The 12,568-nt window shown below is 36.5% G+C and overlaps 1 protein-coding gene across 1 annotated transcript in view; it reads right to left on the bottom strand.

Annotated features, from left to right (window-relative positions):
- The window catches only part of mettl24 (methyltransferase like 24), a 49,360-nt gene extending 43,292 nt beyond the window's left edge, over positions 1 to 6,068 (bottom strand). The window contains exon 1 of the mRNA XM_015376767.1: positions 5,250 to 6,068. Coding sequence (XP_015232253.1) covers positions 5,250 to 5,561 — 312 coding nt within the window. The 5' untranslated portion in view covers positions 5,562 to 6,068. The remainder of the gene's footprint in view (positions 1 to 5,249) is intronic.
- Between the last annotated feature and the right edge of the window lie 6,500 nt (positions 6,069 to 12,568).

The following is a 12,568-nucleotide window of genomic DNA, read 5'->3' as shown; positions in this document are numbered from 1 at the left end:
TATATATATATATATATATATATATATATATATATATATATATATATATATATATATATATATGTAAAATCTTTATATATCTAAACTTTCTATTAAGGTTAATGTTTTAGTCAAAAAAATGTTCAATAGTTTAGATTTTCTTGTTTTAGTAGCTGGAAATGTCAGTAAAAAACTTTGGCTCAGTTTTGCAAAAGAACATGTTGGACTTAAACTTTTCCACATTTTATCATGTAACAACAAGAAACTTCTTTTATGGGTCCCCACCCAATTGACTAGGAAAAAGTCCTGCAAAAGTATTGGGTGGGGTCCATGGGTTTACATTTTTCCTTTTTACAAACAAATATCTTAAAAGGTTAGAGTGTGTTTTGCCCTTTATAAAATGAAACTCAAAGCTAAATCTAGAGCAAGCAGTTTTTATCAGAACCATCAATTTATTATACAAATCATGGCTTTGTCTATTTTGTCTGAGCACCTGTGTTGCAGCTCACAAGATAGGAGTCATTTGAATGCCTCAAAGGTTGGTTAGCATAATTAAGATATCAGCAGGCAGGTCATTTACATACAGTTTACATAACATTCCATACTTATGAAGCATTTGAATCTCAGGTTAAAAGCACTTTAAACAACAGGGTTTTATCTTTTTATTCATTTTGTCAAACCAGAACTGCATTGCCATTTAAAGATTTAATTAATTGACTGATTGACTGATTTAAAAGAGTTTGTTTTATGTTTTATGCAAACTGAATAAGCTGAGCAGCAACTTTATTTTTATCATTTATTTCTTTTTTTTTACAGATCACACCTGAAAAATGTGACATGCACATGTACTCATTCTGGGTTCTGCTTATTAAAAATCGGGGTCATGGAGGAAGAAGTGTTAGCAGAGACCCCCAGACTTTCCTTTGGGCGTCTCTGCGGCGCTTACTCCTGCTCTTTTGGGATAAGCCAGAGGTATCCCAAGACAGAATCTGCTGGTCTCCAAACCAGACCGACCTCGGCTGAGACTAGAAATCCTGTCTGAAGGTTATGATCAGTCACACACTGGGCACACAGGTCTTTTAGGGTGGACCAGTAAAAAAAAAAACTTTAATTTACTTTAAAAAAATAAAAACAAAACCTTAAAAGTCTTCATGCTCATGTATTCACTTATTATTACACTGACACCGTTCAATAAATGTGAACATAAACATTTAGGGGTCACCAGTTGGATATTAGAGTCCAACTGTTTGTGATGTAAACTCAGCAGAAATCCAGCTGTTCTTTAAATGAAGCTCAGTAGATAGGTTATAATTTTACCTTGAAAATAAAACAATTTAGACAAAACAAACAAGTGCTTCCTATTGAGAGGAGGAGCGTACTTCTATAAATGTCAGGAGTTGTACTAGTCAGTTTTTTCTCAGATATTATGCTTAAAGATATCAGAAGGTTAGCAGTTAAAACTGAAAACCTTGATGGTAATGTACCAAATAATGAATACATCCTTAAAAGTGTTGGATTCTACAAAAATGCAGAAACTGGCAATAAATATTTTTCTAATTAGATCATTAAAATATTATCATATATAACTGAAATAATCATAGAAAATACTAAAAGGGAAAATGACTAATACATTTAAGATAGATATTCTGATAATACACTGTGTAGTAATGCTATTTATTTATACAGTTCAGAATTTATCATTTTCCAGAGGGATTTTATTGAAACAGTACTGGTCTTCACTAACTTAAAGTCGTGTCTTAATCTGATTGTTAATCAATGGCAAGATTCAATAATATCCAAGTAGAAAATCTGTCATTAATTTATACATTAAAAATGAGTGTATGAAAGAAAAACAAGCCAGAACAGAATATTCTGACTAGCAGATTTGGTATCTACTGTTTGTACCAACACAGCTCAATAATTTTACAGTTTATATTTAAAAAAAATATCCATTTACCTTAAAAAATCTGAGCACACATTAATGTATTTGATGTCTTTTATTACTGTTTATTCCAACAGTTATGGCTTACAGTATCCTGTATAAAAAAATCCAGATGTTAGTCTTTCAAAACCAAGAATACTATATAGTATAGTTTTGTGGAAGGAAACAGAACAGAGTGCATAAGTATCAGGGATAATGGTAGCCATGAGCGGATTGTGAAGGGAAGCCAGATCAGGAACCCTACACCGTAAATTTTGCCGTTTTAATGTAACCCTTTAAGAGTGCATTCGGTCCCACTCTGAATCAGTGTCAAATTAGAACTCTACGTAGTATATATCTTACTAAAGTTTTTGTAAGATTCAATGTTCTTTAACTTTACATGTTAAGACTGTGGAATTTAATGTGTAGGAACATTTATAACTTTTACTACAGCTGGTTTCATTCCTTTAATAGTCGCCACACACAGATGTATCTTGTATATAGCTCAAATAAATATGTATTTTCCATTCATTTGGAATTAAAGGCTCCACAATATTAATATATACATAAAAGAGAAGAAAAATTTTCCACACAGTGATTATTTTTGGAGACACTGTTTTATCCACCTCATTGTAAGTGCAGCTGCCTACCAGGGGCAATTTAAAGCATTTAATCCTTGCCTTTTGTTTTAAAAAGCTCTATGAGGATACCAATTTCCTTTTCCAGGAGGAATTTACACCTGCCACTAAACTGGCCTGGCCTAAACCTCACTGAGAATATTTGGGGTTATTAAAAGGCTAATGAAAGAACCAAGAGTCAACAACGCATCTAAATTAAACGCTGCCTCTTGGGCTTCCTTTATCCCCTGAGCAGAGCCGCAGTCCGATCGCCTCCATCTAAACCAGGGAATAAACTGCAGAGTATAAAATACCTTGATATTAATAAAAATTGCCTGAACTTTGGGTTGTCAATAAATTTTGATCCTCAAATTTAAAAAGGCAAAAGTTTTAAAAACACCATTGTAGACGTAATGCCATTATTTCACTTTTGAACCAAATTAGGGAGATACAACAGTTTTTCCACTATGCTATAGATTACTGAGTTGCTCCTGATTGGTTTTGCTAATGGACAAGAATATTCAGAGCTAAACAGAGCTCCGGAATAGAAATCTGTAAAGTTTACTTTCTGTTTATGCTCTGCAAGAACATAAACTGAGATATTTCTGTTTGCAGTAGGGAGATGAAATGAAGTAAACAGGACAGATATTCAGATTTTTTATACACTTTAAAATTCTAGCTAATGTAATGACAGAGATGTTTAAAAACATGAAGACTTTTCTTTAAATATGGCAAATATTAAAAGCATTTATTATTCTTTCTGCAGAACATCAGCTCTACTTTCCATCTTAAAACTTTATATACATAGCATGAATAAGTGTGTAAGAAATAAAAGGGGCACACAAAATGAGAGGCAAGCCCCTATCACATAAGACTAGAAAAAGCAAGACGGAGGATGAGAGTGGGGAATGTTAAACATGGCAGAGCAAAATAGGACTGTGATCTTCAAGATGAGAGCCTAAAGGGAGTAAAGTGAAGGGGAATGAGAGAAGCGAGAAAGAGGCACTTAAAAAGAAGCAACACATGACACAGAATTCCTACAGAGTCTCCTCCAAGGCATCTTAGGAGGCAAAATTTGTGCTCAGAATCACAGAAAGTCAGCATATGGCATCCTTGTAATATTGATAGCGAACAAGTGCTCATCTCATTCTGGCGTGATAGCCCTCAAGCAATTTTTGTGGCATTTAAAAGTCATCATCACTGTTGCTCATTTGTCTCAAGGTAATTTAGATCATAAAAATATAAAAAGATGAAGCTCAAATGGATGTAGAGTTCTTTAAAGAAACCTAATAAGGAAAACCAGTGGGGAGAAAAAAACAAGAGATGAGATAAAGATCAAGCAAAAGCAGATTTGTCATGCGTATGAGGGACCATGTTTTGTTTAGTGAAAGAGAATGGAAGGGAGCAACAAAGTGAAGATGTATGAATGAGAAGATTAATGACAGAGAGGAATCAAAGAGTACGACATAAAAAGAAACCCAAAACAAAGGGAATGAAATCTTAATGAGTTAAAATTTCAGCTCCTGGAGTTTTTTTTGTGTTAGCAGTTTAAACAGGTCCCTGGAAGGGATGTTTAGATTTATCACCAAGACACCAATGGATTAAAGTTTTTCACACCCCAAAACCTGTTCCATATTTTGACATGGTACTGTCACAACCTTTATTGAAAGAACAACTCACAACGGTTCCTTTTTGTGAAGCCCAATGAAAAATAATACATACCTGTCTTTAAAAGTTATCTCCTAAATAAAGATAACTCTGATGGGATCTAAATTCTGTATAAATTAGCTGTTCTTGGAAGGCCAGGGAAGACCAGAAAAGAAAGTTTTAATGAAATTAAAATCATTAATAAGACCAAAAAGCACAAATGGTTAAAAGAAGTGATTTAGACTTGGGTTCAGTTCTAAAACCTTTTGAAAGGCATTGAACAACTCACTGGGCGCCATTCACAGCATAATAGATTGAGTTTGATACAACTGCAAACCTATAAAGGTACAGTATTGCCTTCTGCAATTGAGGACAGTATTGTTTATAAAAGCTAGCAAGCAGCCAAATTATAAATTTTTGTATAATTGCTGTGATCAACAATCTGGTGGAAAACTTTGTGGGAAACCCTTTGTATTTCTGCAATCAACAGATTTGACCTTTATGGAGAGTGGCAAGAAGAAAACCATTGATGAAAGAAAGTCAGAGAAATTAGGCAAAAACTGTGAAAGAATGTGCTATATTCTGCATTTATTGGGAGGATAAAAGCAGCATAATGGAGAAAAATCTTGGGAGGCTATTTTAGCATCAATGATCAGTTTTCATGGGTTAAAATGATGCTTTCAGAGACCTAAAAATCCTAAAATCCTAAAGACCTAAAAATTATGAAGACTTGGGTGAGCTGAATGCAGATCAATGCCACACATTTTAATATTTATTTATACACAAAGAGAACAACCATACATTTTGTTTAAATTTTGGACCTTTGTAAATAAAGCCAAGAAGCTTTGCAAAGTGACAGACCCATTTTTATAGCTTTAGTTTTTAAAGTTGCATTATTTCTCTTCACAGTTCCTTCTTTACTGCCATCAGGAACTACTTTAAATTGTTTCACAGAGAAAAAAAACCCCTCCTCATTAAGCCACTTTTTACAGTTACAACAGCGTTAGGATACTGGATATTACTGTACAATAACTCTGATTAGAGTAATTATGACCTAATGAGTTAATGGTGCATATCAACCATACCTTTTTGTGAGGATGGAGCGGTGGGCAGCATGCCGGCGATGGGTGGGGATGTTCCTTTTTTCTGAGAGTCCAAAGAGAGGACTTTCTGTTTTCATATGTTTTCTCCAGTTTTTTTGAAGAGTCACTTTTCGTCTTGGTTTGTTGACTCCAGTTCAGATCATGATGGGAGGGACGTCCCAAAGTCAAGGGTGGAGGAGAACTCTGCCAACTTGTTTCCAGGTAAACAATATGAATGCATAAACATACAGCTATAAGTAAAACAGCCAAGCGAAGCAACAAACTCAGGCTGACTTTCTCTCCACACATGTCCATCTGGGCTTTCTGGTACTCTAAAGTCACTCCTTTTGCTTTCTTTTTGCAGCTTTTACCCCATTTCCCTCCGTTCTTCAGAAATCTATAAGGGAGTTAATGAATCTCTAATATGTCAAGATCCCGTGTCTTCTAACACAAACTCACAAGAATGTATCCTCTCTTGCAGGACTGTGCTCATCTTAATATGGAGTTTCTGAAAGCAGATGCTGGTGCACACATGTGTAGCCCTCTTTGAAAGGTTTGGGAACTCCCTCCTCAAATTCACAAGCTGCAATTTCACCAAGCACACACACCACTCCAATATGCTCTCCTTGTTCTAGCGATCAGGCTAACACAAACATGCACACATCTCTGTGTCTCTTCCCCCTTCTTGGAGTCCCTTCCCCTTTCGATGGATCTCGGGTTTCTGTATAACTCCAGATATGGGCAGGGCCAAATTATCAGCTCAAGCCTTTAACAAGACTTTCTCAGCATCTGCTGGTTGTCCCCCTGACTTTCAACAACTTTGCCCTGCAGACATTCCTAACATTCATTCCCAGGTCTACTGCTTTCTTTATAAAGCATGTACAAAAAAAAGAAAAAGGTGGACGAAGACAGAATGCATTAAAAATGTTGATGTTTTAAATTAAAGTTCGCAGAAATTGTGAAATAAATAAAGATAAAGATTCAGAATTTGGTGTTTCTTTCTTGCCAGACATTTTATTTTTCTTTTGGCCGAAGAATAATTAGGTATGTTTTTGTTTTGCAATAAAAGTGCTTATATTTAGTATTATGTTAAAGATGCACATATTTTTTTCTTATTCTGTTTTGAAATCCAAGATAATTGGGTGTGGGAACGAGGTAGATTTCTTCCACCTGTTAAGATTTAACAACTAAGCATTGTTGCCTTTAGAAAAATGTTCTGTGCGGCTGATCTTTTGGGGCAAATGAGTAAAAACACCTATAAATTGTTTTACTCACATGATGCATAAGAAATCAAGCTGAATCTTTGATCGTTGAGCTTATCAAAGAGTCATTCACATTCTTTACACATAAAATATTATGTTTGCATGCCATTTTAGATCTAAAGAAAAAAGAACACAATTAGGAGATTCTTTTGCCATTGTCCAATGGGCTGACATAAAGGTGTGCATACAGAATGCTGTATGCATAAATGAATAATCTTTATTGATTAAAATTATCCCCCTACCTTAATTCTCACTATGCCTGGCAGTAAGATAAATTTGAGATCTCATACAAACCCGTTAGTCACAGTTCCAGTTGTTTCAAGCAGTTCATTTACGGTGGTGAAAGGGTCGGTGTAAAGGGAGTAGGGATTTTCTTTCAGCCATGTTTTAAATTAAAACGATCAGCACACATCTGTCTCAGTGGAATAATATGTTCTGCTGTCTTCACCCTTTCTAAAGGTTTGCTAAAAGATGATCACACTTACACCTCATACACTGATAATTATTTTGCTTTCCAAACGAACCCCTCTAGGACTGAAATATAAACACCAAATAGTGGCAACATTCCTCCTCTCCATTAACTCTCCAGATTGTCAAGTACATTTTCAGCCTTGATAAACTCTTGTCTCATGATTGCATGTTGCACAATACTTAACACTATCAAATTGCATTTATGGTTTAGCAATGACTTTCTCTTTACCAGCTTTCTGCATTCATCCATCCATGTTGTTAGAAATATGACAAACAGGTGGAGTTTAAAAATCCAGTAAGGTGAACAATTGTTCAAACATACCTAATAAACTAGATTATGATTGAATAGGTTGGGATGTCATGGACCAATTGTAAATTATTTCCTTGTATTGAAACCGCAAACTCTGCTGCCACCTGGTGGTGAAATATTAGCACTTGTTTAGTTTCCACATGGAATGCATTAACCCATTGTTTAAGCATGTGAAAGTTCAATGTAGTCAGAGGTTGGTAGTAGCTAGTTATATTTACTCAGTTATATTTACTTGAGTAACTTTGTGAAAAACTAAATACTTTTTGGAGTAGTTTTACAGTACTGCACGTTTTACTTTTACTTGAGTAATTATGTGATAAAGTATCACTACTCTTACTTGAATAAAATGTCTGGCTACTCATCCATTGTGAGCAGCTTCACTTAGCAACAGATGTGCACCACTGAGAGACACACAATTTTTTTTTTTCAAACTAAAAAATTATTAGTTATTTTTTTTCCATCTGCTATGTGCTGTCAATTGGAGGTTGAGTGAAAATAGAGTAAACAGTAGTAAACAGTTTACTGTAATTAAACCTATCCTACACTGTAACTATTGATTTTGTAAGTTAACTAGTTAAAAATAAAAATAAAATGTTGTTAGGATCATGGTTAATCAGTAGATCTGTTACTCAGTGCTTGACTATCCTCTTTATCAGCTACTTTTTTACTAATTACTTTAAAGGCTCCTTTTTACTTCAAAATTTTTACTTTTAAAAATATGTTGAAGTAATGCTTGAGTCCAAATTTTGGATACTCTACGCACCTCTGGGTGTAGTTCATTCTGAAATGTATCAAATGACAGACGTTACGAAAGCACAAGAAAGGAATCCTGATAGATAAACTGACTGTATGAGCAGGCTCTCATTATGAAATGAACTGTAACACGTTCTAATGTAATCTGCTGCATCTGCTACTCAACATGTGACTGTGTTTATGTATGCAAACATGCTCCAAAGTTTCTCAAAGAAGGATGTAACATATGGAGAACATCCAACTGTGTTCATTTGTCTGTGTGTTTTTTTTTTGTTCTGATGGAATACAGGAAGGCAGAAATGATTAAATACAAATTGACGAGGAATTCGGTTATCTTTGGAAGTTTCTTCAACTTCTCTGCTGTCCTGCACTGAAAAAAAAGCTTCATACAAACTTATCCTGATGGAATAAAGACCCATCATGCTTATATATTAGCCGAGAAAAATGTTGACTTTTTTTCTTACATAATGTAGAAGAATTTACATGAGAAAAGTAAAGGTTGTAATAGCAGATTAGATACCATCAGGCAAAGTGCTGACGTGGTAAACTTAGAGGCCAGAAGGTAAAGTGGATCTCTCATGGATTTAAAAGAAAAAAAGTGAAACAGACCCCATTACAGTGACACCAAAACAAAAGGTAGAATATTTCTTCTATTTTAAGATAATGAACTGAAACACCATATACTGCACCCCTGATATGGCAGTATAAGTACTCATCTGATACTCACTGCATGCTGTGCTGAGGTTTCATAACAAACTGGACTCAACTGGACTAGAACAGGTTAAAGTCAAGGCTTCCATACAAGTAATGAGCAAACTAGGATCTGGATGAACCTTCTGATGTTTATCCTTTTAAATCTCCCGTTACTGAAGTGGGAAACAACCAGTTGTGACAGGAACAGGTGAAGGTTAGACTGTGTTTGCGCTCAGCGGGGGCCAAAGTTATCGCCCACTCACACAAGGTTAACTAGTCACATCTCAAAAAGATGTACAAATGGTAATGCATTTTAAAATGGAAACACATACATGACATTTAGCAGAATACTTTTGTAACCGAAGTAAAAAAACAAAAAGTTGAAAATATAGGAAGAACTCTGTTCTAATGCAAAAGACCTAACAAAAGCATGCCTGTATACATGGAAGAGCTTTCAAATAGATAAATCCAAATAATACAAAGAGAGATATGCACTTGCATTCTGCCTCCTTTACTCTGATACAGCTAAATTAAATATTAGAAAAACCGCTTCCATTTCAAGTCACCTTTTTAACAAAGAAGCCAACTTGTGTGTAACTGAATGGTAGTATTTATCCAGCTGTTTTCTGTTTTCTCCAGACGACTGTTAAAGTACATTGGTATAGGCTACTAACAGTACCATGAAATCTAGCCACAATGTGTTTTTGAGAAAAATAATTTTACAAAGGAAGCCTTAAAAAGATATGTTTGCAGCGTAACACAATCCGTGAAGAGGATCCCACAAACACGAGGGAACATGTAAAACCAGACTTATACAGTACTTCAAGCTAAATGCAATGTAATCCTGAAAGATAACCTAAAATAGATTGCAACAATACTTGAGACTTCGGTTAAGAATTGTAAAACATCTGGCTAAACATCAAGCTAGAACTATGGTTAAATGGTTCAGATCAAAACATATTTGTTTAGTAAAGTGGCCCCGTCAACGTCCAGTTCTAAGCCATAATTGAAATCTGTCACAACAATCTGAAAATTGTTGTGACAGACATCTTCAGATTTATAAACATAAAACTGTCTTTTGTTGCTTTTACATGATTAAGAGCATTTTTAAGTTGTCCACTGATAACTTGCGATCAGAATTTAATATTTTGAAGTTTATGGTTAAAATGACCAAACATGCAGAAGGTAAAGGGGCAGGAATACTTTTGGAAGAACCTACAGTTACAGATCCAAAATCTTAAAGTAAAAGCTGTTGGAGTTTTTTCATTGAAATCCTTGGAGAGAAACATCTGAAAAGATTTATCACAAAAGAGCATTCTCTAAGAATACAATGTTTTAGATCATACTTTGTTATTTCCAATGTACAGTTCCAAAAATGGAAATTAAACATAAAAATTTTCAATGAATGATGTAAATTACTTGTGTGCTATTTAATACTACTCTATTGAATGAAGCAATACTTTGAAATGAAGCTGTGGGCAGTGCTGACTGGACTTTTTGGGAGATACACTGCCTCTACAGGTTCTGTATTTACAGAAAACATGTACAGTAACTACAAAAGGTAAATGTCAGAAAAAGGACAGCAAAGCTTTCACGCGCAATGACTACTTACTGGAAAGCAGCTGCGGAAAAATGGTACTGGTATATTTTTGAGTATATCCTTTTCATTGTGTTTTATAAGATTGCAAAGGTATGCGTGAGATTATCATTGTTTCAGAACTTCTCCTAACAACATTTTAAACATGGTTTTTAAATCAAATCAGATCAGCTATATAGGTCTATATTCAACGTGGATACACACACACACAAAGAAAAGCTGCAATTAGAAAATGTTTGCTCAATTCAATATATTTTTATAGGTAATACAGCCAGATTGTTTAACATCCTTCTCTCTAAGGAAAACCAGCTGATTGCATGGACTCATTGACTCTTTGTGATCCCTTACACCAGACATGCATGTAAAGACAGTGGAGAGGAAAACTAATTTTTAACAGGCAGAAATCTCCAGCATAACCAGAGTCAGTGTGAGTGGCCAATTGCAGAGGCCGAGTGTGGTTCAAAGAGACAGAGGCAGACATACAGACACTGACATGATTGACATAAGATCTTTGGCGCTCAGGCCCCAGCAGAAGACTGTGGTGCTGAGAATTTACATTCGCTCGGATGAGTAACCTAGGACAATGGTTAGAGTAGTCATCCCCGAAAAAAGTGCAAAGGCCAAGCCTGGGAGCGAAGGAAAAGAAGTTAGTGGCGAGAAAGGAAGGAGTGGTTGTGGAGGAGACTTACCTGATGATTAGAGTGGTCTTCGCCCAAAAAAGACAATCTAGTGATGATTGCAGAGGAGATGTTTGGAATGGTAACATGCTCTAATGATGCGCTGAGGGGGAAGAGTGCTGATAAACCATTAAGTTGGAAGAAAATTCCCTAAAGATGCACCAAAGTAGGAAAGAAATCACAGCTTGAAGAGAAGTGCTAAGGATGCACTGAGTGGTGAAAAGCAACAATGATGCACTGTTGGTGCACTTCAGATGCGCTGTTGATGCACTGATGATGCGCCGAGAGGACAGGTGTGCTAAGTGTGTTTATGAGGATCATTTGCACAAGTTCACTTTTAATGAAGCTGATGAGCCGCATTATTAAAAGTACACAGTGGGACAAATGAGTAGATCTAAGAATGTACAATGTTCTTGATGAAGAAGACAATGCAGAGGCAAGGAACGAGTTTGAAAGGGAGCATAGGAGGCTTGGAAAAAATACATCAGAATTATAACTAGCATCTGCCAGGGTGAAGGCATATGGGGGTGACCGATCCACATGTCGAATGATGGCTTGAGTGGAAGATGGAGGAGGTGGAGGTTAGCCAGAGCCTGGAGCCGTGGATTCCTGCAGATGAGTGGAGAGATGCGATGGAGAGGTGAAGCTTGTCCGTAGGGATGACAAGCAAGGAGGAGGAGAAGAGACTGATGACATTTGGCAAGTACAGAGTGGAGGAACCAGTGGAGAAGCTGACGTCGAAGTGGATGGAAGGCGACTGGAACAGGAGCGGGGTGGAATGAAGTGAGCGTGAGACAGGCTTGCGTGAACCTATCGGGGTGAGTCCGAGCCAGAGCTAGGAAATCAGTACGAATGGCCAACAGTGCTTGATGCTCACAAATGAGGAACTGAGGCTGACAACTGAACATTCGCTTTTATTTGGGAGAGAAGCTACGGCAGGGTTTAAATGAAGGAGATCTTGAAATGTGATTGGCTTCGGAGGAGGTGGGGTCTCGATGTTGATTGGTTGAAGCTGAAAAAGGGACCTAGGTGGACCAGGTGAACCTGAAAAGAGTCTTTCAGATTGATTTTCGCTTAAAGGAATAGAACAAGTGTCCTGAGTGGGTAGCGTCCATAATTTACTCGAAACGAAGTAATTTAGAATGTTTTTAGAGCCTAAACATTAGTGTATAGGATTTCCTAAAAGCGTGTGCCTGCGAGTTCACAACTCTACGGAAACCGCGGCAGACCAAACCAGATGAAAGTGCGCATTCAGCTCGGCAAAGAACTCATGCTCTTCCTCAACACGTTGTTTCTTTCTTTGCACAGGTAAACAGCACATTTCTTCTATGCTTGCATTATCGGCAGAGCAGACGCGGAATGCGCACTTTCATCTGGTTTGGTCTGCCGCGGTTTCCGTAGAGTCGTGAACTCGCAGGCGCACGCTTTTAGGAAATCCTATACACTAATGTTTAGGCTCTAAAAACATTCTAAATGACTTCGTTTCGAGTAAATTATGGATGCTACCCACTCAGGACACTTGGAATACATTGGACGAGCAGTATGGAGGAATATTGACA

This window comes from Cyprinodon variegatus, unplaced genomic scaffold (assembly GCF_000732505.1).
Source record: "Cyprinodon variegatus isolate N-32 unplaced genomic scaffold, C_variegatus-1.0 Scaffold141, whole genome shotgun sequence".
In the NCBI taxonomy this organism is placed as follows: Eukaryota; Metazoa; Chordata; class Actinopteri; order Cyprinodontiformes; family Cyprinodontidae; genus Cyprinodon; species Cyprinodon variegatus.
Note: the sequence above shows the minus strand (reverse complement) of the source record. Positions and strands in the feature narration are given on the sequence as shown.